The sequence below is a fragment of the Microcaecilia unicolor genome, chromosome 12 (assembly GCF_901765095.1).
Source record: "Microcaecilia unicolor chromosome 12, aMicUni1.1, whole genome shotgun sequence".
Lineage (NCBI taxonomy): Eukaryota > Metazoa > Chordata > Amphibia > Gymnophiona > Siphonopidae > Microcaecilia > Microcaecilia unicolor.
Genome location: NC_044042.1, coordinates 66,332,521 through 66,357,643, shown reverse-complemented (window position 1 = coordinate 66,357,643; position 25,123 = coordinate 66,332,521). Strand labels below are relative to the sequence as shown.

The 25,123-nt window shown below is 43.0% G+C and overlaps 1 protein-coding gene across 1 annotated transcript in view; it reads right to left on the bottom strand.

The window, feature by feature from the left end:
• The window catches only part of ARHGAP23 (Rho GTPase activating protein 23), a 192,751-nt gene that overhangs the window by 141,692 nt on the left and 25,936 nt on the right, over positions 1-25,123 (bottom strand). The window contains exon 2 of the mRNA XM_030220800.1: positions 16,453-16,557. Within this exon, the coding sequence (XP_030076660.1) occupies positions 16,453-16,464 (12 nt within the window). The 5' untranslated portion in view covers positions 16,465-16,557. The remainder of the gene's footprint in view (positions 1-16,452; positions 16,558-25,123) is intronic.

Sequence of the window (25,123 nt, the reverse complement as noted above, 5' to 3'; positions counted from 1 at the left end):
TTCCAGGAACAACATGTATAGAATGTTTGTACGTTTAGGAATCTAGCCAGGTGCTCATGGTCTGGATTGGCCGTGGACAAAAAGGTGGGCTCAATAGGACCTTTGAGCTTTTCCCAGTGTGGAATTACATATGTACTTATGTAGTAGAACTATAAATATACATATATATTTTCACAGATGCAGCCATCAAAAAACTGGTCACTGTGTATATGCTCCCGGCATACCTGCAGGAAGAATGCTCAATCTCAACCACCAGACCACTAGTGAGAATACAGAGGCCAACTGAGTGGAGGGATTCCATCAGAGATAAATATCTGGATACGAGAGGGCATCTATCTCTGCCGCTGACAAGTCTTTTTAGCAAGAGAGTAAGCGAGGCACATGGAAGGTCAGAGCAAAAAGAAATAGTTGTAGAACTGGGACCTCCCCTTAAGGTACTATCCACTGAGAACTCTTTTTTTTTTTTTTTTTCCTTCAATGGTCACGAAATTGACAGAGTGAAAAGCTGCCCAAAAAAGACTACCGAGACTCCAAAGCGAATGAAGAAAAAATTGCTTCTTGGGAGCTAGAAAGTAATATTTTACTCTGCAAAATAGAGCAAGGTAATGGCCGAAGGCCCAAGAACATCCAGAGAAAACAGAAAGTGGGACGCTTGTAGAGAAGACAAAAACAGTCTGCGCCAACTTGACTAAACAAAGAGAGAAAAAATAGAAACATGCTATGAAATCTAATGAGATCACACGAGAGCTCAAAAGAGAGACCTGGCTACATGCACCCCATAACCTAGGGTGTGCCCGAAATGCACCACCCGTTGCTTGACCTGACAACTCTGCCAATAAGACTGTCTGTAATGAACCAGACATCTATGGAAAGGATGAAACGACGAGACGTAGTTTCATGAGCGCCGCTGCTACTACGACCATAACTTAAGAAAAAAGTGCGCGGAGCCGACGCGAGACCGAAGAGCAGGGCAAGAAAACTGGTAATGAGGACCTTATCATCCTCGTATCACGGACATTACTCCTCCTATACTGAGATGTACTAAGATGTACCGACCCACATCCATAAGAAATGAATGTGGTACTTGCAACCTGGACTGACCACAACTGAGAACAGGATGCTGGGCTTAATGGACTCTTAGACTTTCCCCGTATGACCATACTCATATACTAATAGCAAAAATGCACAGGAAGTGAAAGAATCCCCTTCCAATTGAAAGGAAGGTCTGGAATGAGGACATATAGAATGAAAATGAAAGGATCACCATATGTTGAGCGTGGACTGAGACACACTGGCCTTTAATTTTACCGGATCTCCCCAAACCTCATATCATGTCATGCCTCCTTCCTCACTGAGATGTACAGAGATGAACAGACGCACACTCACGAGATATGAATGTGGTATTTGCAATCTGGATTGACCCCATCTGAAAACAGGATGGGGACTCTTGGCCTTTCCCATTATGGCAACACTTATGCCCTTATGGCAAAAAATGCACAGAAAATGAGTGAATCTCCTTCCAAGAGAAAAAAACTCTTGAGAGAGGAAGAATAAAATGAAAATGAAAAGGAATAGACTTGGAAAATACCTATTACGGAAAAGGTGGTGAATTTGTGCCACAGGAGACAAGACTGTACCTGACGTCAAGAAAGCTTGAAACAAGACCCTAAAATCTGTAAGGAAGAGAAAGGGATAGCAGATATTATGGATGGTCATACTGGACAAAACCAGAATGTTTACCATGTGCCCAGGCTGAATAGAGGAAACAAAAATACAAGTAGATGGCATGAGGACCTCCCACTATCCTTAAGTGGGAGAAAATGCAAATTGACCTGATAACTTTACTCCCTAAGTGGACATATATCTTGTAAGTCCTAGAAGAAAACTAAGATAACACATGAGAAACTCCAAGACAGTTGGAAAGTAGAGAAGATGTGAATAAAACATGCCTTCTAAAGCATCTGAGAAAACTGGGTGCTCGGTAGACAGGACTGAGTCTCCTAGAATATGAGAACCATCTGAACCATGTAGCCTATGCAGCTGTCATCTGCTATGCCAAAGAGAATGCATAGCCATGAAAGAAAATTGCTGAAAGGAAGTAAGACCTTATGTCCAGAATTGCAAAGTACGCAACAATTGAGTATCAGACAATGTATTTCATTGCACATGGCATCTGAACCATATAGCCTACGCTCTAGAGAACGTTTGTTAAGATCTTAAAACACTGTATAAGAACATAGCCACGGAGGAAAATTTCCTAAAAGGAATTAAGATCTTATGTCCAGCATTGTAAAGTACCAAACAATGGCACCTGAACCAGATAGCCTATGCCACAGAAAATGTTTGTTAAGTTCTTAAAACACTGTATAACATCATAGCCATGAAGGGACATGCTTGAAAGGAACTAAGATATTATGGCCAGATTTGTAAAGTACTAATCAATTGACTATTAGACAATGTAGTCCTATTCACCAGGAAATGAGAAAGACACAGAGTGACACACACTGGACCTCCATAAAAACTGCGCTAGACAATAGCAAAGACCTTTCCTCCAAACATCACACACAAGGGAAAGGAATAGGAAATTGGTTATTTTGGAGCTGAGATATAATTTAATTCGCCCCATCGTCTAAAACAGAGAATTCCCGACTGAGCTGCACTTTGAATCGGAGTCTTGCCAAGAACAAAGAAATCGCCAACTGAGCTGCACTTTAATTCACAACATTGCTAGCAACCAAAAAGTCCCCGACGGAGAAAAAACAGAGGGGAAAACAAAATGAGCGCCATTCGCATCGTAACATTTCGTTTTTGTTTTGTTTTTTTAATAGCTTGAAAAATACATGTAAAAATTAATTGCGGGGAAAATATACTACCAATTGCCCCAACTACCGGAGAAACAATATCTCCTTTCCATTGCACAAACAGCCAAACACAGTAAAAGCAGAAAAACGCTGCCGCATCAAGGGAAATTGCAGCTGCAGGCAAAACAATGGCGGCCAAGCGCGCCAAAATGAGAAGAATAAAGTTCGGGGGAGAAAACCACTGACCAGACCGACGAAGAAGCAGGAAATCCGTACCGCTGAAAAACAGATAACCTCCGATGCTGCACAAAACATGGTTTAGCCTCTGGCCCGACAGGAACCGTCAATACAGCTCCCAAGCTATACAGACCTGTCCAAGAGCGAGCACGCGCTTAACAGTTCGCGCCTCTCTTTTTTTTTTTTTTTTACAACTACCGCCACTAACAACGCCGGATAGCAGAGGAAAAATAATGAAGATAACAAAAAAAAACACCGATTAAAGTCACAGATGCTGACTTTTCACTTTTTTTTTTTTTTTTTTTTTAATAGCTCCGCCAGAAAAGAAAATAAAGACTCTTCAAACAGAATAAGACAGAAGAGCTACCTGCTCGTTATAAGACTGGGGAAAGCAAAAACTACTTCCTTTAAATTCCTTTCATTTGAATTAATTTTTTAAATTTTCTTTTACTTGATTTAATTCTTTAAAAACAGCTGCCTATTAAAAGTGGCTGCCTCTCCCAAAGACGGTACACCTTTCCAGAGAAAGGGACGGCCCTTCCCTGCTAAGCCAGGGAGATGGGGAGGAAGGGGGGTGGACTCGAGACACCCGAGTTTAACACCCCAGAGGCTGTCAAAGAAAGAAAAGAAACCCTGTCAAGCCTCTAATTACGATTCCAGGCACAGAAGAAGTATTATAAATATATCTGTAATATCTTATAGAGAAAAAGAGAGAGAGAGACTAATGGGCTCACTTCCTACCTGCTGAGAGACTGAGAAAATACTGAGGCTAAGGTCACATGGCCAGGGCTCCTATTGGCTCTCTAGAGTCAGAGTTTTTTCTCAGTCTCCACCTGCTGGTAGGCGGGCACAACCCAACAGTCCAATCCTGGTCCGGTCCGGAGGGATGCTAAGGAAAGCAGTGGATTTTCCCCAAGTCATTTTAATAATGACCTAAGGATTTTACCTTTAGGAAGCCGTCCACATCTTTTTTTAAACCCTGATAAGCTAAATTGCCTTTATCACATTCTCTGGCAACGAATTCCAGAGTTGAATTACATGTTGAGTAAGGAGAAATTAGATCTTACCTGCTAATTTGCTTTCCTTTAGTCCCTCCGGACCGGACCAGGATTTGACTGATGGGTTGTGCTCGCCTTCCAGCAGGTGGAGACTGAGAAAAAAACTGACTCTAGAGAGCCAATAAGAGCCCTGGTCATGTGACCTTAGCCTCAGTATTTGACTAACAAAGCAGGAAAGAAAGACCTTCTGTGCCGTATGGAATTCTAGCAGCCACAAAGCACTGGGCAATGCCAAGGATTAGAGCTCACCAGCAACTCTAACCAGAGAAGTGGTATGGCCCCTTTTTGTATTCGAGCTCACCAGCAACTCTCACCAGAGAAGTGGTATGGCCCCTTTTTTATTAGAGCTCACCAGCGACTCTCACCAGAGAAGTGGTATGGCTTACTTGTATTATAGTTTACCAGCAACTCTCACCAGAGAAGTGGAATGGCTCACTTGTATTATAGCATACCAGCAATTCTCACTAGAGAAAAGGTATGTCTCAGTTGTATTATAGCTCACTATGAACTCCCACCAGAGCAGTGGTATAGACCACTTAAAGTTTTACATATACATACCAGCAACTGAGCACCCTAGCAACTCTCACTAGAGAAGAGGTATGTCCCTCTCGCAGTAAAGCTTACTAGCAACTCCCACCAGATGGCTCACATGAATTATAACTCACCAGGAACTCACAGCAGAGAAAAAGGTAAGACCCTATTTAAAGTTCTTTATATATATAAACCCATACATACCTATAGCTACATATAAATTCCAGCAACTGAGCCTACCAGCAACTCCGACCAGAGACATGGCATGGCCCACTTAAAGGTCACTATATATAGTAGCATCTGGTTTGTTTGTTTGTTTTATTTATTTATTTATTTATTTATTTTTATTCTGTTGAAAACAAAAGACGAAACCTGGGAGGGGCCTGGTCCGGTCCGGAGGGACTAAAGGAAAGCAAATTAGCAGGTAAGATCTAATTTCTCCTTCCTTAGCGTCCCTCCGGACCGGACCAGGATTTGACTGATGGGAAGTACCAAAGCAGTAATGTTACGGGAGGGACCCTATGAAAACCCTGAGGGAATACTGGAGTTGCCAAGACCGCCTACTGGCGACAGGGACCATTCAATATACAAAAGACTTTGAGGGCCCCCAAAAGAAATCCCTCTGCAAAGAGACAACCGATTATCTAGTTGAGAAATGAATTTCATTACTGTAACTGTACCCCTGGAGAGAAGACAATTAGAAGGTCTGAATTTCCTAATGCAGCGAAATATAGTGAAGCAGAAACGACCAATCCGTTACGCCAATCGGCTAGAAGGACAGAAGGACTATCCCAGCGCCGAAAATGTTCAATAGTGGTGAAACACCATGTAACAGAAGGACAGGACAATCCCAACGCCGAAAAATGGGAAATAGTTGTGAAATATCATGTACATAAGTACATAAGTACATAAGTAGTGCCATACTGGGAAAGACCAAAGGTCCATCTAGCCCAGCATCCTGTCACCGACAGTGGCCAATCCAGGTCAAGGGCACCTGGCACGCTCCCCAAACGTAAAAACATTCCAGACAAGTTATACCTAAAAATGAGGAATTTTTCCAGTCCATTTAATAGCGGTCTATGGACTTGTCCTTTAGGAATCTATCTAACCCCTTTTTAAACTCCGTCAAGCTAACCGCCCGTACCACGTTCTCCGGCAATGAATTCCAGAGTCTAATTACACGTTGGGTGAAGAAACATTTTCTCCGATTCGTTTTAAATTTACCACACTGTAGCTTCAACTCATGCCCTCTAGTCCTAGTATTTTTGGATAGCGTGAACAGTCGCTTCACATCCACCCGATCCATTCCACTCATTATTTTATACACTTCTATCATATCTCCCCTCAGCCGTCTCTTCTCCAAGCTGAAAAGCCCTAGCCTTCTCAGCCTCTCTTCATAGGAAAGTCGTCCCATCCCCACTATCATTTTCGTCGCCCTTCGCTGTACCTTTTCCAATTCTACTATATCTTTTTGAGATACGGAGACCAGTACTGAACACAATACTCCAGGTGCGGTCGCACCATGGAGCGATACAACGGCATTATAACATCCGCACACCTGGACTCCATACCCTTCTTAATAACACCCAACATTCTATTCGCTTTCCTAGCCGCAGCAGCACACTGAGCAGAAGGTTTCAGCGTATCATCGACGACGACACCCAGATCCCTTTCTTGATCCGTAACTCCTAACGCGGAACCTTGCAAGACGTAGCTATAATTCGGGTTCCTCTTACCCACATGCATCACTTTGCACTTGTCAACATTGAACTTCATCTGCCACTTGCACGCCCATTCTCCCAGTCTCGCAAGGTCCTCCTGTAATCGTTCACATTCCTCCTGCGACTTGACGACCCTGAATAATTTTGTGTCATCGGCGAATTTAATTACCTCACTAGTTATTCCCATCTCTAGGTCATTTATAAATACATTAAAAAGCAACGGACCCAGCACAGACCCCTGCGGGACCCCACTAACTACCCTCCTCCACTGAGAATACTGGCCACGCAATCCTACTCTCTGCTTCCTATCTTTCAACCAGTTCTTAATCCATAATAACAGCTCCCTTAATTGGCAAGATCCCCGTTAATGTCGAAATCATTGAATCTGTTGTTATCTTAAGATCACGAAGAAGACCCCATAACAGCAAGAAAAAACTGACTGAGAAAGATGAAAACATGACCTTCCGGAAGACAGAAAAGAAGGAACCAGAAGAAAAATCAGCTGCAACCTGCAGGTAAAGAAAAGAGAGAGAGAGACGCGGTCCGACGATGCAACTGCAGCCTAGTTACAATTACTGACGCAGCAAATCCTGTCTTAGCTCAACAAGGCCGTAGGAAAAAACCAAAGAAGAAGACCAAAACAAACCTGTTCTGAATGAAAGATGGGACTGTGGAACAGCAGGGCCTTGCGAACAGGAAGATGTAGAATAGACACCAAGAAAGACGCTAAAGATCCGCATATCCCGGATCTCAGGACCAATATGGAGCTGCCAGATCTACTGGGCCCCCGTGTGTCTCTATCTCTTGTAAAAGACGACTCCAGAGAAAAAACGGAGGAAAGAGATAGAGAAGATTATCGCTGCCATAGGACACCTACCCCTGCCGCTGACGAGACAGTTCAGTGAGAGACTAAGCGAGGAGCCTGTGAGGACAGAGCAAAAGCAAAAGGTTGCAGAACTGAAGCGTCCCACTAAGGAACTATCAGCTGACCACGCTCATAAGGTGAGAGTCCATTCCTCTGAAACTAGGGAGAAACAAAAGAGAAAAATGCACTTAATAAATCTCGTTTTTTTTTTTGTTTTTTTTTTTAACTCCAACCACATGAAAAACAGAGCGACAGTAAGGCGAAAAACTGCCCATGCTAATAAAGTCGCCTTCTGCCATATGAATCGTAGCCTCGACATTGATCTTTGAGAAAATACATAGGCTGTCAAGGAATCGTCCGACAGACTCTCACAGAGAAAGAAACGCCTCTAGAAGTAAAGAAATTATTCAAATTTTGAAGATATTGAAGAAGTGACAAGTTGCCCACTGAAAATGGGGTAGCCTGCCTAACCAACAGGCACCCCCACCACGGAAACTGCCAAGGAACGATAAAACATGTCCACTGTGCATATTATAGAGACATACGTGCAGTAAGGATGCTTTAGCATGTTCTTTTACAAAGAATGAGCCAGCATTACTACTAGTAACAGGTGTGGTAACCTTAGTACTGTGGTGGTAGTGGTCATTATGGTTGAAACACCAGAACAGAAAATAGCAGAAAAATGTCAAGAAAAATATAGCCTAGGAAAGAACTCCAACAAATCGCTGTCATGGACAGTAACCTGAATATAATGTCAAACAAAGAACGCAACCTAGGAACTATATTTGAATCTGCCCCACCTTAGTAGCCAGCCGCTCAGTCTAAGACCGGTCAACTTGCTTGATAAAAAGTTTTCCTGATGAGCCGGACATGTAGATACTAGAAAGTAGAATTCTCTCTTCCATAAGAACTACTGCCACCACTACCAAAAACTTGGTAACAGTGGGAGTGACTGTTGCGAGATACAACAGCAGTGCAAGAAAGCGAAAAAAAAAAAAAAAAAAAAAATGGTGTCCCAGAATCTCAAACCGCATAAAACCTTTGGCAAGCGGTTCTGAAAGGAATATGTAGGTAAGTTGCCATCAGATCCAAGGATATTAAAAACAGTATGCCATATTCAAATGACTCCATAGAAAAAACATGTGACATGGAGAACGCGGTACCTTGAAAACAAACACATTAGGCTGCTTGCAAAGTCAAAAGCTTAAAGATCCAAGAACCGCCAACAAACAAAATAGGAGGATTACAAATCCAAAATCCTGAGGGTCCAAGAGCCGCTGTAGATTGCCCCCTACCGCACTAGCAGTGCAGTGAGGACAGGAAGACTCTAGAAAGACGGCTGAAAGAAAGTTGACAAAGCTAGAGGCATAACCGTCTCGAAAAATCTGCAATGATTCCGCCTCAACTGTAGAAAGTGGAAACACGAATCCTGAACTACAAACTCCTACTTGTCTCTTACAGAGCTTGCAGTACCGTGATAGTGACAGGTAGCCGGTAAACATACCCGGAAACGAAACTGGACCAAGAGTAAGGAATAGCCTTCCCCACTGAACAGAGAAAATATAGGCCCTTCTGAAAAAACAAGGGTCCTGAACTACCAAGACCTCACCTGATAAAGGTAGGTGCTAAACTATTGGCCACATAGGAGCAGATAGCGACATGCGCAAATAGTGTCATCCACATCTTACTTCCTCCCCTGAAACCAGAGAGGTGAGAATTGAACAAATTAAACATGTACCCATAGAAAGTAAGTTATGAGAAAAAATATACATCCAACAAGAACAATCCATACCAGGCAGAAAAAACTGCCTGTGACTGCTACTGCTGCAAGGAAATTCTCAGTGGGTTTTTTTTTTTTTTTAAATCTGGCTATTGTTACCAATATTATGATGCCCAGTCCGCCTTCCAGTGGTGAACCCGGACCGCTCCTGATGAGCTGGGCACTTGCGTTATCCGGAATGCACACCTGCACCTGCCCCGTTTTTTTTTTTTTTTTTTTACAGCAAGTGCAGCTACCTGAATTGCCACAAAAATCAGATACCTGACATGAGAAAAGGCAAAAATACTGTGAAAGAGGTCCTCACTGTGCGCTATCTACTCACACACAAAAATCAAACAGACTGACCAAATACAAAAGCAAAAGATATTGACACCAAAACATACAGGTATCTCCTAAAGGGTGACCTGATATTAAGAACATAAGGGACAAGCAAAATATTATTATTATTATAATTATTATTAACATTTGTATAGCGGTACCAGATGCCCGCAGCGCACAACATCTTACATAGAAAGACAATCCCTGCTCCATAGAGCTTACATGAGTCTTTATGTAACATATAGTATAGAGGAGCAGCCACTGACCCATGGCCAGACCCTGGGCCAAAGAAGAAAAGGCCCGAGGGAAATACCCGTCTGCTGCAAATCCCCAGACTACCCCAGAAACAACATCTCCGTTTCCTTCTACACTCCCGAGAAAAACAAAACCGAACCGGAGAAACGCTGCCTCGTAAAGGAAACTGCAGCTGGAGGCAAACATGGCTACCTAGCGCGCCAAAAGTAAAAGAACGAGGATCAAAGAAGAAAAAACACGGAGGACATGAAAGGAGATGCGACCGCAAACGAAGAAGCAGGAAATCGCTGCCGCTGGTAGAGGAAGAAAAAGTTACCCTCCGGTGCCGAGCAAAAACATGCTTTAGCCTCTCCTCCGACGCTAATAGACAGCGCAGCACATCCTGAGCTTTTCAGACCGATCGGAGAAGAGCGGGTGCGCGCCGAAGCGGTTCGCGCCATTTTTTTTTTTTTTCTTCAATTCACAGCTGCTAAAACGCCAGAAAACGGAGGAACATAATTGTGAAAATAAAACAAATCGCCCTTTAAAGTCTCAAACACTGAATTGTTCCCATCTTTTATTTATTTATTTATTTTTGCACAGCTGAACTAGAAAAGAAAAAACTCCTCAAGCATAATAAATCACAACCGAGCTGACTGCCAGGAAAAATCTGGGGAAAGAAAAAAGGGCTTCTTCTCGTAATTTCCTTCTATTTGTTTTAACTCTTTTAAAGTACAATCCCCAAAGAGAAATATTCTCTTAAGTTTTTTTTTTTTTTTTTTTTCCAACCGAATTAGAAAAGACAGTGCTGAAGAGAAGTAGAATAGCACAGAGCTGCCTGCTCGTTAACAGCCTGGGTATATACATTTTTTTTTTTTTTTTTTTTTTAACAGTGGAGCTTGCTCATTAAAATTGTGACTTTCTAGAGTGGCTGCCTCTCCCAAAGACATACACCTTTCTAAACAAAGGGTAGCCCTTCCCAGCTACATATGGGAGATGGGGAGGAAGGGGGGAGGGACCCGGGGACACCCGAGTTTAACACCCCCAGAGGCTGTAAAAGAAAGGAAAAGAAATTCCTACCTGCCCAGCGTCTAATAGAGAATTCCTAGGCACAGAAGAAGAGGTAGCATTATTGTTGTTGTAATTATGAACCTCTAAAAGAGAAAGAGATAGAGAGAGACTAAAGGGCTCACTTCCTACCTGCTGGGAGACTGAGAAAATACTGAGGCTAAGGTCACATGACCAGGGCTCTTATTGGCTCTCTAGAGTCAGTTTTTTTTCTCAGTCTCCACCTGCTGGAAGGCGAGCACAACCCATCAGTCAAATCCTGGTCCGGTCCGGAGGGACGCTAAGGAAATAAAAATTTTCTCTGATTCGTATTAAATTTACTACTTTGTAGCTTCATCGCATGCCCCCTAGTCCTAGTATTTTTGGAAAGAGTAAACAATTCACATCTACCCGTTCCACTCCACTCATTATTTTATAGACCTCTATCATATTTCCCCTCTGCCGTCTTTTCTCCAAGCTGAATAGCCACTTTAACCTTTCCTCATAGGGAAGTCGTCCCATCCCCTTTATCATTTTAGTCACCCTTCTCTACACCTTTTCTAATTCCACTATATCTTTTTTGAGAATCGGTGACCAGAATTGAACACAATATTCAAGGTGCGGTCGCACCATGGAGTGATACAAAGGCATTATAATGTCCTCATTTTTGTTTTTCATTCCCTTCCTAATAATACCTAACATACTATTTGATTTCTTAGCTGCCGCAGAACACTGAGCAGAAGGTTTCAACATATCATCAACAACACCTTGGTTGGTGACTCCTAACGTAGAACCTTGCATTACGTAGCTATAATTCGGGTTCCTCTTTCCCACATGCATCACTTTGCACTTGCTCACATTAAACATCATCTGCCATTTAGATGGCAGTCTCCCAGTCTCATAAGGTCCCCTTGTAATTTTTCACAATCCTCTTGCAATTTAACAACTTTAAATTTGCTGACGACACAAAGTTATTCAATTACCTCACTAGTTACTCCCATCTCTAGGTCATTTATAAATATGTTAAAAAGCAGCAGTCCCAGCACAGACCCCTGAGGAACCCCACTAACTACCCTTCTCCATTGAGAATACTGACCATTTAATCCTACTCAGTTTTCTATCTTTTAGCCAGTTTTTAATCCACAATAGGACACTACCTCCTATCCCATGACTCTCCAATTTCCTCTGGAGTCTTTCATGAGGTACTTTGTCAAACACCTTTTGAAAATCCAGATACACAACATCAACCGGCTCACCTTTATCCATGTTTGTTCACCCCTTGCCCAGAATGTTGCCCAGTTCCGAACAAATCTAAATCCCTCATCCCTGCTCCATCATCTCAACCACACATTGAGACTTTAGAGCACTGCCTGTCTCTTGGGTCCTGCACATGAAACAGGAAGCATTTCTAAAACACTACCCTGGAAGATCTGGATTTCATCTTTCTACCTAGGAGTCTAAATTCCAGAGCCTCCCTCCCACATTTTCCTATGTCATTGGTACCCACATTTACCAAGACAGCAGGATCCTCCCCAGCACTGTCTAAAATCCTGCTAGATCATTCCAGACAAGAAGGTAATGTCCCCATAGCAGCAGATATAGACACAACACTGACAATTCAGTACAGCCCTGGAACTTGCCAGTATACTGCAGGGATCGGTGCTGGGACCTCTGCTTTTTAACATATCAAACATATAAACGGCGAGTGACCGTACTCACTCGCAAATGCGCAGTAGACTTCCCTCTCTGTCCCGCCCCCGCGTCAATACGTGATGACGGGGGGGCGGGACAGAGAGGGAAACTGCGCTAAGGGGAGGGAACCGTCGAGGTCGCCACTGCTCCCCCTCCCCCCCAAGGTCGCCGCCACTGGTACCCCCCCCCCCCGGAGTCGCCGCCATCGCCACCCCTCCACCCAGCCTGTCTCTTCACTATTCAACTTACATCTCTGCAGCAGGGCAGATCAGCTGAGCTGCCGTTGGCCTTCCTTCCCTGCCTGTGTCCCGCCCTCGCCGACGTTACGTCACACGAGGGCAGGACACAGGCAGAGAAGGAAGGCCGATGGGAGCTCAGCTGATCTGCCTGATCTGGAGATGTAAGTTGAATAGCGAAGAGACGGGGCAGCAGCAACTCGGGGGGGGGGGGGGGTACCGGCAGCGGCGACCCAATAGCTCGTTTTAACGGGCTCAACGGCTAGTTCATAAATGACCTAGAGATGGGGGTAACTAGTGAGGAAATCAAATTTGCCGATGACACAAAGTTATTCAAAGTAGTCAAATCGCAGGAAGATTGTGTAAAACCAGAAGCAATCACTCACGAACTTCCTGTTCGCTAGCAATTACTTCTGGTTACTCACGCCTTGATACAGCACTTCTCTAGCGAAACTATGGCCACAGTGGGCGTGCTGAACCAATGACTCACACATTTCCCTGCACTCACACTTGAAAGCTAAGTTTGGATTTGATTCTTTCATGTTTTATTTGGATCCCTCATATACTCTGTGGAGCTAGCATTTATGTATATCAAAGGGGTTTTTGCCTATGACAAAAAATATACCCAACATTTACATACATAAAAAACTCCACCCTTGTTATTAACCTATAACTATTGGGTTGGAGGTTGGGCTTGAATCAGGGTTTTTTTCCCCTTACCCTTTCGAACAATACGAACGCACCACACAGAGTTATAGTTGCGTTCTTTTGAGAGTTTTCTTTTGCCAATTACCTTGAGAGTTATATTTATATGACTGAATTTGGTACTCTCTTCCCTTTCATTGGTGATATATAACTAAGCGCAAATTACTCGTGCCAGAATTCTGCACCAAAAAAAATAAAAATAAAAAAAATTATACAGACAAAATGTGCAACTTCTGCAAAATTCTGCACAAAAAAGTGCAAATTCTGCAAGTTTGTCATAATTTAACCAATATTATAGCCCCATACACAGATACCATCTATATTATTCCCAGCCCCCTCAGCATCCATATTTTTTCCAGGTCCCTCCTTCCCACCAACACACATATATAGCATCCACTTTTTTTTTTCAACAGCTCCCTCCCTGACTGCACTCAGAGACCATCAATATTTTGTTTTCAGCCTGCCCCTGCACTCACCCGTGATGTAGGAGATACATGGAAGTACCTCTTCAGGGCAGGAAAGACCCACTCTTTCCTGCCTGCTGCCACTGCTCTGGGCCGATGCCGCCAAGGAGGTCAGCGGTGCTCTCACTTTTTCCAAATGGCCGCCCAAGACTACTTGCGGCAGTCTCACAAAATTACTGCTTGAAGTCTCGGTGGCCATTTTGAAAAAGCAGCAGCACAAGCCAGAGAGCGGCGGGGGAGCCAGCCAGGCTGGGGAGGGCAGCAGATAGCGAAACATTTATATTACTGTACCATAATCTCCTACCTCCACCAGCTACTCCAAGCTATTCTGCTGGCAAACATTTAAGGGGAGAACACTGGAGGTGATCCTATGTGCAGATTCTGTGCAAAAATGTGGAATTCTGCGCAAATTCTGTGCGTCACAGTCACGCAGAATTCAGTCACTCATGAGTAGCAAATGACAGGATAGCCCCCATATATGATTATCTCTCAGTTGGTAAGAGGTTGCATGTGTGCTCTCTGCAAACAGTTCCTGACTCTCACAGAATGAGTCCAATCTCTGGAGGCTAGAATAAGGAGTAAGAGGAACTAAGGCAGACAGAGGTATACAAAAAGGAGACCTCCAGGGATATAGTAAAGTCGTCCCAACTACAGTCAAACAGCCTCTGTGCTACCCTTGCAGGAGCAGAAAGTAAGCCTGTAGTTATGACTTGCCTTCCAGGGGATGCAATATCCTCTTGTACCAAAGATGCGTCTCCAGGGGCTTCTGCCTGGAAGGAAGGGTTAGGACTGCTGTTTTATTTTATTATTTTTAAAAGATCTTCATTGTGTCATCTTGCAAAAACATACAGACAAAAATGTAAAACAGTACAAGTACTACCAGGGCAGCAATATCTAATACAAATACATTTTTTTCCCCCAGTAAACATCAAGAGCCTGATATTGTAACAATTTCAATGGCTAGGAGAGGCTCCTGACTGTGTAAATCGCTTGTTCAAGGATAACCAGCAATATTCAGTGGCACTTAACTCCAACCTCTAACCAGAGAGGTTAGGGGCGGGACAGAGGTTGAGACTATGTAGAGCAGTGCTCTAGCTGGTTAGCGACGATATTCAGACTGCTAATTCGCAAAGTAAGCGCCTAAAGTTAGGACAGAAAAAAAGTCTGTCCTAACTTTATGCACAAAGTTTAACCAGGCACTGGTCTAAATTATCAGCCAGTGGCCTCCTCCCAATACCCGAAGAAAATAGAAATTTATACCCCGCTTAATACTCCCCTATAAAGAAAAAAAAAAAAGATAAACAGTGAGAACTCCTCCCCTTCACCCCAAAACATTGGTTTTATGACAGCTACTCTCTTGCACCAACTTCTAACAACGAAACCAAACTGCTTACTCACACATCTGTCAAATATATACCCTATTTGGACAGAAAGGATGCCCAGAAGTTTTAGAAGTTTTCCCATTTATGCAATGCACACCTACACTCAGCAGTCAGGCAATCCATCTCACATACTTAACGAAGCTTATGTAGTCATCTGACAAGAAGAGGATCAGACTAACTTCCAACCATTGGTTACAATCAGCTTAGCTGCATTGACACTATGCTTCACCAATGTCTGCTGAACCAGGCACAAGCCAGAACAGATTTACTAAAATAAAAAGATCCCTAATCCCACAGCATCAACACATCCAACCAGTACTGCAATGAGAATGAATTGCCTGTCAAAACTCCCTCACTTTTCAAGATGACCACAAAATGTGCCCCATGGTGCAGCCATGCCAACTTGGAGGCAAGGCTTTTGGAAATATATGATGTATTCGGCCTGGGCTAAGATGCCATCTATACAGCACCTTAACACAATTTTCCTGTACATTCACAGCCTCTCTCCATGTATTTTAGATCAGGATCTACCTCAGCAGATCTTATTCTAAAATACTAGCAAAATTTGAGATGTCACAACCTGGAGATCTCAGTTTATTTATTTTTTTTATTGCATTTGTATCCCACATTATCCCACCTATTTGCAGGCTCAATGTGGCTTACAGAGTTTTGTTATGACATAGTCATTACAGGAAATCAGATACAATTGGTAGTATACAAAGATTAAGTAAGGGAAGAGAGAAGGAGGTGTTAGGGAGGATAGTATAGAGGTGGACTATCATAGCTGGGTGGATTCGTGGGGTAGTTTTGTAAGGCTATGGGTTCTCTTTGTAGGCCTTGTTGAAGAGTTCTGATTTCTACATCCTTTCTAAAAATTCCGCTTCATGATGTAATTAAATTAAATAATAAAAAGACAGATATGCAGACCTGATGGGGTCAGGGAGTGATCACTGCTTTATCTAGCTAAATTTCAAACCTTTTCCTCTTGTTTTCAACTGTAAACAACATGTCCAGCTATTACAAACTAAGCTTAGATTGCAGTCTGTATTTTATAACCCAGAATCACCCCTCACAAGGTGGTATATGGTTTATTTGGTTTTTATTATACCACTTTTAGAGGGTATAACAAAGTGGTTTACAATCAAATCAGGGTAGGACACTATCTGTTTAACAGGACACAGCCTAGGATACACACAATAAGGTAGAGTCATTTTGTTAAGATCTGAGGCCCTTATTCACTGCTTGAAGTCCTCAGTTAAGCTTTATGGATTCCATCTACTACAAGCCCTTTCAGGACAAATGGATTACCACACATCTTAAGTCTCTTCAACAGAAACCAGAGGCTTAAGGGTGTCACTAGCCCTAAGATTGACATACTCACATCCACTTGCATTAGCAGGATACTGATCCCTTTTCGTGCCCATCCTTGATCAGACTTTGTTCATTCTGGCTACAATGCAGTTAGCATTCTGTGCTCTGAACAGATCTGGGGAAAAGAATCAGTGGAGTAAGTTCCATTTCTTATGTGCACTATTCCTACCAAAGTAGCATTTTCTGTTCATATTAGGTAGGGAGGAACAGCACCTTACTAGTTAGAACAGCAGCTGAGAGCCCAGCCCATCCCACCCCAAAAAATATATATATTTGAACCCTGACAACACCTATTGTTTCCTTCAGAAAGCCACTTCATCCTCCACTGCCTCAGGCACAAACTTAAGGCTAGATTTACTGAAGTACAGTACTATGCTAATACTCATCAGTCAGTAAATAAATCCCACTGCAAAAAAAAAAACAAATGGGACTTGCAATAACATTCACTAATGCACTGCAATACTTTAGTAAAGCTAGCTCTTAGATTATAAACCCTCTAAAGATAGAGAGATACCCATTCTACCTAAATGTAACTTTGCTTGAACTACCAATGAAAAGGCATGCATTAGAAAAGTGGGCCCTATGCGCAGAGAAGGCCAACAATGCTCTTCCAGAGGTCCTTCTGAATGGGTGTGCCTACTCAACTGATTTTGACTGTCTGGCTAATTTAATACACATTTATATTACTGTACAGTAATCCCCCACCTCCACCAGCTACACCATGCTGGAGGTGATCCTATGTGCAGATTTTCGTAAACCATCTTGCCAGTTCTCCATATAGGACTTAGCTAAGCACACAATCGCAGGAATGCAAATGAAATCAAGTGCCTACACCAAAGTTTCTCAAGAAATCCAACACTAAACACCCAGATCTGAAACCGCAGAGAGAATGGGAGGGACATATTATAAAAGCAATCATAGCTCTATACACAACAGCTATAAACTAAATGCTAAAATTTACCTGCCGATTTGGTTTACCATGTTTGGGTTTTTTTCCCATTTGATATACCGCTTCCTTGAGGACAAAACAAGGCAGTTTACAATCAAATCAGAAACTTGAAAGGAATGCCATTTCATCAGATAGGAGAGCAGAAAAGGAATGAAATTCTTTGCCATTAATGAATAAGCACCACCACTTCAATCTTTATGTCGAATATGGTCTCTCCATAGCCGATGACCTAAATTATGCTACAATCCAATTTATTACTCAGGAACCTTCATGCATTACCATAATTTATTCTTCTATACCATGTATATGCACACGATATATATCTATACCATGATCTGTTCCACGTATGTTATGTTCCATGTATTTTACCATGTATGTATGCAACTTAACGCATTACCACTTGTAATTCTGTTACCCGGAAATGGCAACCGCCATTTCGGCAAATGTAAGCCACATTGAGCCTGCAAATTGGTGGGAAAATGAGGGATACAAATGCTACAAATAAATAAATAAATAAAATAGACACTGAGGGACAGAGAAAAGAGGAAGTTAGAATCATCCCGTGCATGCCTCTTCCGCAGGCTAGATATCTCTGAAGGCTTAGCTAAAAAGGTTAGTTTTTAAAGGTTGACTTGTATTTGGCAAAGGATTGTTCAAGTTGGGGCAAGGGTGGCAGGACATAAGGTGGGGGCAACAAAGAACAATGCTGAGTTTCTTCTGGTGTCAATTTGGGCCAATGACGGCGGATGACTATAAAGGTGTATTAGACAAATGAAGGAAGAAGATAAAGGCGTGAGGAGAGATGCAAGGCAAGGAGGAGAACCAGTGTAGATTAAATTACTAATTCTTGCTCATAAAGCAAACTGGACTTGAAAGATAACAGGGGGCAAGTGATGCTGGTAGGGAAGAGGGAATAAGGTCCAACTTGTGAGCCTTAAAAAAAAAAAAAAAAGACTTGCTTATTTTGTACTGACTGGAGAGACATTAAATAAGACCTAGTGGAAGTCCTACATACACAGTATTACAAGGTTACAGTAATCTAACCTTGATATGTGTGCATGGAAAAGTGTTTGGGGGGGGGGGGGTTCAACATAAAAAAAAGGAACGGATTGATCTGCATTGCTGTAAACCCCAAAAGCAGGTATGGACTTCATAGGAAACTTGGATGTCAAAGTTGTTGGCCAATATAAATTCCCAGGTGTATAAAGCAGTCTACAAGAGGTAAGAGATGCCAGCTATGCAAGATACCTGGATAATCTTTGTGCCTGTATACAACAAGGTCTTGGTATGATTCAAAAGATGGTTGTCTTGAAATGCAGCACTGAATTTGAGACAGAACAGGAGGAGCAGGTGCAGAAAAGAGAAGGACATCATTGGCGTAGAAATGTAATAAGAAACCTTGATCATGAACGACTGTAGCAAGAGGACTGAGGAATAGATTGAAGAGAAGTGGTGCAAGGACAGAGCCTTGCAGGAAACACCACAAAAGAGGCAACGAAGGGAAGAAAAGGTAGAGTGAGAATTAACAGAAGATGAATGATCAGTGAGCAAGGAAATGAACCATTTGAGCACCTTTACCAGATAGACTAAAGCCACTACTGCATTGTAGGAGGTGGTCATGATCCACAAAGATTGAAAGCAGAGGATAAATCTAGTAAAAACATGGCAGCAGATAAAGGCCAAATGGCCCATCCAGTCTGCCCATCCTCAGCAACCACTAACTCCTCCTTTCCCTTGTTTTCTTAAAATTCAGACGCAGTCCTCGTCTCCACCACCCCCCTCCGGAAGGCTATTCCATGCGTCCACCACCCTTTCCATAAAAAAGTATTTCCTTAGATTACTCCTAAGCCTATAACATCTTAACTTCATCCTATGCCCTCTCATTCTAGAGTGTTCCTTCGTTTGAAAAAGGCTCACCTCCTATACATTAATTTCACAGAGATAAACATTTCTATCATATCCCCTCTCTCCTGTCTTTCTTCCAGAGTATACATATTGTGATAAGTATGAGGCTGTCCTATCCGGGGTAGGCCACTAGAGGGTGCTAGTAAGAGAATAGATGGAGGTCGCTAGGACCGGGGCGAGCCCTGGGATGTCCACAGGTGTAGGAGGTTATGGGCTGGGTCCTGTGTAGCTAATTAACCTCTTTATACCCCACCTGAGTTGTGAGAGGAAGAGAAGTGAGCTGGCAGCAGAAGAAGAGAGATCCCCCTGGAAGATACTGGCTAACCCTATGGACTGGGGGTGGACTGTGGATCCAAAGGAGATCAGCAGGCTGAAAATCCTGGGGTAAGAAGTCCCTAAAGCATTAGTGTTTAACTGTGTGTCCCAGTACTGAGAGAAGCAGGCTGCAAAGCCTGGGGTTAAAAGTCCCCAAAGTATTGAAGTTAGTACTGAGCCCATGTATCTGTGTGGGGAGGCTCAGTGTGAAGACCTATGAAAGTATAAAGTATTAAGCTAGAAGAAGTGAGCCCAGGGGCTGGAATAAAGAGTTGCCTGAAAAATATGCTGTTGGTGAGACCTGTCTAATTTGCTTAGTGAGAACCAGGTCACCCTGAGTGAGAAGGGGGGTAGCACACTAATTTGCATATGATCTGCATATTGAGAACCAGGTCACCCTGAGTGAGAAGGGGGGTATCACAATATTGAGAGTCTGTCCCCATACACTTTACAGCTGAGACCACTGACCAATTTTGTGGCTACCCTCTGGACCAACTCCATCCTGTTTACCTTTTTGAAGGTGCAGTCTCCAGAATTGTACACAGTATTCTTAAATGGGGCCTCACCAGAGACTTATACAAGGGCACTATTACCTCCTTTTTCTTGCTGATCATTCCTCTCCCTGTGCACCCCAAGCATCCTTCTGGCTTTGAACATCACTTTTTCTACCTGTTTGGCCATCAGATACAGTCACCCCCCACCCAGTCCAGCTCTTCTTTCATACACAGAAGTACTTCACCTCCTATACTATACCATTCCCTTAGATTTTTGCAACCCAAGTGCATGACTCTCCATTATGTAGCATTAAATCTTTGGTCCAGAAACTGGACCATTCTTCAAGCTTCACTATCCCTCCTCATGCTATCTACATCTCCAGGGGTCTACTCTATTACAAAGTTTGGTATAATCCACAAACAGATAAACCTTACCACACCAGTCCTTCTGCAATATAACTCAAAGATGTTAAAAAAAAAAGAGCTGGCCCAGGGAGAAGATTAAGATAATCTGGGCACTGGCACAAATGTAGCCTCAGAGAGGACCTGGGGCTGTTCTGCTGGTGGCATAAGTGCTCTTAATGCCAAAGTGGGAGCCCTCTGCAGCAACTGCACCAGTTCCTCTCAGAGCATGCCAAGGAACAGCTTGAAGGTGGGCATCAGCAAAGGCATAAGAGCCGGAGCAGCGGCAGTCTGAGAAGATGTCTTGTGCCGAACCAGTGGTGGAAACAGGGCTGCTCAATGACTTGCGCACCAGCACTTCTTCTAAGGAGGGGAAGCACTCCTCCCTGCACTGGCGCTTTTTGGGTATCAGAGGAGCCGATGTTTCGATGCTCCCAGCCCTGTGTGTCGAGAAAGACAGATGCTTATGCTTCTTGAGCTTCCCCCAATGCATAGAGCCTCGATGATGCCGAATTTATACATGTCCTCGGTGTCAGGTCCGATGCTGACCAGTCCCAGGGTCTGCTACCAGCGCTCGGTGTTCAGGCAGGTGGAGACCCAGTGGATGCCGAAGTTGAAGCAGCCATGGAGGTTGAAGTCAATGTTCCAGCCTTCGAGGAGCCAAAAATATGCTCCATTTGAGCCAGTTGCACCCAATGTGCCAGAAATGAACTTTCTATAGTTGATTATCTAACTTATTCTATAATTCACTCTATCATTCAGGAACTTCAATGCAATACCACTTGTAATTCTCTATCTGGAACTGGCGATCGCCACTACGGCATAATGCACGCCACACTGAGCCTGCAAATTGGTGGGAAAATGTTGGATACAAATGCAACAAATAAATAAATAAAAGCATCACTAGACTATTGCTCACTACTGATATTATCAACAAATGAAAGATCACACTCTACTTTTTCTAACATTGTTATTGAATTTTTCTTTATCAGGCCAATTTTCAGATGCGTTAAAATTACCACTGTATGCCCTTTATTAAAAAAAATATATATTAGGTTGATAATAGGTTTGACAGGTTTGGCCAATCTCCTCTCTTTCAGTCTTAGTTAAGGTATACACCTGAGGGTACTGAAGGAACTTAGGGAAGTTCTAGCAGCTCCACTGGCTAACCTTTTCAATGCTTCTCTAGAGTTAGAAGTGGTACTGGAGGACTGGAAAAAAGCAGATGTGGTCCTTCTCCACAAAAGCGGAAGGAAGACGATGAGAACTACAGGCTGGTATGTCAATTAATGGAAACACTTTTAAAACAGACAATAGTAAAGGATTTGGAATCCAATGGATTACAGAACCCAAGGCAACGTGGTCTTATTAGAGGCAGGTCTTTGTCAGACAAATCTGATTTTATTTCTTTTTTTTATTTGTTACATTTATATCCCACATTTTCCCACCTATTTGTAGGCTCAAATTTATATCCCACATTTTCCAACTAAATCATTTCAATGTGTATTACAAACATAATTAGGGTAGTTACATTCGATAAACTGATCGGTGTCACTAGTATTGGGTAATCTGTGATTAGTTGCATGTTGATGTGTTACAGTGGTTGAGTATGTTGGGGATTATCCGTGAAGGTGGAGTGTTTTTGTTGGCTACTAGTATCCTGTCAGTGAATAAAAGGTTGAGTTCAGATTAGTGGCAAAGATCAGGTTAACAAGGAACTTGGGTTTTTCACCGAGGTTGAGCGTTTTTTAATTGGTGGTTAACTGTGGAAAGAAGGATCGAGTTCAGGTTGGTGGCGAAGAATAGGTTGACAAGGAACTTACTAGTTGATATTTTTAGACTAGGGATTCCCCGAGTCCTCGTAAAAGAACTTTTTGAAGAAGAAAGTTTTTAGTTGTTTGCAGAAGATCAGGTAGTTGTTCATGTTTAAGGCCTTGGGGAGAGTTCCAGTTGTGTGTGCGTAGATATGTGAAACTCGAGTAAGCTGATGTGTATCGCAGTCCTTGGCAGTTGGGGAAGTGGAGTATGATAATTTCTTGATTCTGTGCCAATGTTGTGCATTGGTAGGGTTATTAGGTCTGTCATGTAGCTGGAAGCAAGACCGAATATGATTCTGTGGGCTAATGTGCAAACCTTGAAGGCTATTAGCTTGATGGGGAGGTGGAGTAGTGGGGTGGCTCTGATAAATCGTGATTTTCCGTGAATTAACCTTGTTGCTGTGTTTTGTGCCGTTTGTAACTTTCTCAAAACTTGTTCTTTGTATCCAGTGTAAATTCCATTACAGTAGTCTAGGTGTGTTATGGTTAATGTTTGTACCAGCATGCGAAAGACTGTTCTTGGAAAGTGGCATCTAATGTGCCTTAGTTTCCACATTGTTCAGAACACTTTCAGTACAACATTTGTTGTCTATTCTTTGAAAGACAGGTTTCAGTCTATTGTGATCCCTAAGACTTTAGGCTATACCTGCCATCAGGTGGGTGAATCTATTTAGCATGATGCTGGAGAATGTGTCTTTGCAGTAGGAGGATGTGAGGATAAAGAATTGTGTTTTTTTGTTTCGTTTCAGTTTGAATGTGGTCGCCCAGGATTATAAGATATTAACTCCTTGGGTTATTTTGGTTTCGATTTCTGACATGTTCTTGTCAAATGGAATGTAGATTGTCATATCAGCTGCGTAGATTAATAGGTTGAAGCCCTTTTTTGACAGTGTTAGCCAGTGCTTTTTTTGTAGAAAAAAAGGTGCTGGTACTCATTGTGGGCGGAGTCACTACATATGACTCAACTCCTATTATAGCCACACCCACATTTGCCACACCCCTTATACCAGCCATAGCGCTTATAAGCAGACATCATTGAAAATATTATAACGTGATTTTTTTTTCATTATAAATAATTTCTGTAAGCTGTTACAGCTCCAGTATACCCAGTGCAAAATAAGACAACAGATGTAAATTCTCAAATTGCACATATTCCAGACACTAAAATGAAAACAAAATGATTTTTTCTACCTTTGTTGTCTGGTGACTGTTTTTCTGATCATGCTGGCTCAGTGTCTGATTCTGCTGCTATCTGTCCTCTTAACTCCATTTCCAGGGCTTCCTTTCCATTTATTTCTTTACTTCCCTCCTTTCTTCTTCATTTCTTGCCCTACATCCGTAAGTAAAAGCTGGGTCCTCCGCAGACTTGACTGTCCAGTGGATCCAGCTTCTGCCTATTTTCTACATCCATGTGCAGCTTTTCTCCTCTCTTCCTTTTCCCTCATCTCATCTCCTTCCTCACTCTTCCCTCTCCTCCATCCATGTCCAGCATTTCTTCTCTCTCCTCCATCCATCCATGTCTAGCAACCCTCCTCTCCATCCACCCATGCCCTCCATCCACCCATGTCCAGTGATTCTCTCTTTCCCCTGCCATCCACCCATGTCCAGCGACCCTCCTGTCCCTCCCCTGCCTTCCACCCATGTCCAGCGACTCTCGTTTCCCTGCTCCCCCTCCCTCCAGCCACCACCTGCCTACCAGCTCCGTGCCGACAACCCTCTTCTCCTGCCACCCGGCACCGTGACCCAGCCTTTTAAAAAATCTATGAAGCGGCGGAGCAGTGCCTCGCGTCTGCCTGTAAAAGAAGAAAAATCGCCTCGTCGGCCGGCCTTCCCTCACTGTGTTCCGCCCTTGCGGAAATAGGAAGTTACGTCAGAGGGCGGGACACAGTGAGGGAAGGCCGGCCGACGAGGCAATTTTTCTTCTTTTACAGGCAGACACAAGGCACCGCTCCGCCACTTCATAGATTGGAGCTCATTCGGAGGAAAAGGATGTTACCAGTGATGTGCCGCAAGGTTCAGTTCTTGGGCCGGCTCTTTAAATGTTTTTGTAAATGATATTGCTCAAGGGCTGTCTGATGTTTGCTTCTTGCGGATGATACCAAAATCTGCAATAGGGCAGACACCCCTGATGGTGTGGATAACATGAGGAAGGACTTAGCAAACCTAGAGCAATGGTCTGGAATTTGGCAACTTAGCTTTAATGCTAAAAAAAATGCAAGGTCATGCATTTGGGCTGCAAAAACCCGAGGGAATGGTACAAATTTAGGGTGTGAAGAACTTTGTGCACGAAAGAGGAGCAGGACTTGGGTGTGATCATATGTAATGATCTCAAGGTGGCCAAACAGGTAGAAAAGGCGATGGCGAAAGCTAGAAGGATGCTTGGGTGCATATGGAGAGGAATGGCCAACAGCAAAAAGGAGGTGATGATGCCTCAGTATAAGACTCTGGTGAATCCTCAATTTACAGTATTAGTACAATTCTAGAGACCATACCTTCAAAGAGATAATAGGATGGAGTTGGTCCAGAGGATGGCTACTAAAATGGTCAGTGGTCTTCATCACAATGTGTATGGGGACAGACATAAATATCTCAATATGTTTTCTTTAGAAGAGAGACAGAAGAGAGGAGATAGTAGTAGTAGTAGATATGATAGAGATATTTAAATACCTATGTGGCATAAATGCACAGGAGGTGAGTCTTTCAATTGAGAAGAAGCTCTGGAACAGTGCATCGGATGAAGGTGAAAGGGGAAAGACTCAGAAGTAACCTGAGGAAATACTTCACGAAAGGGTTTTGAAT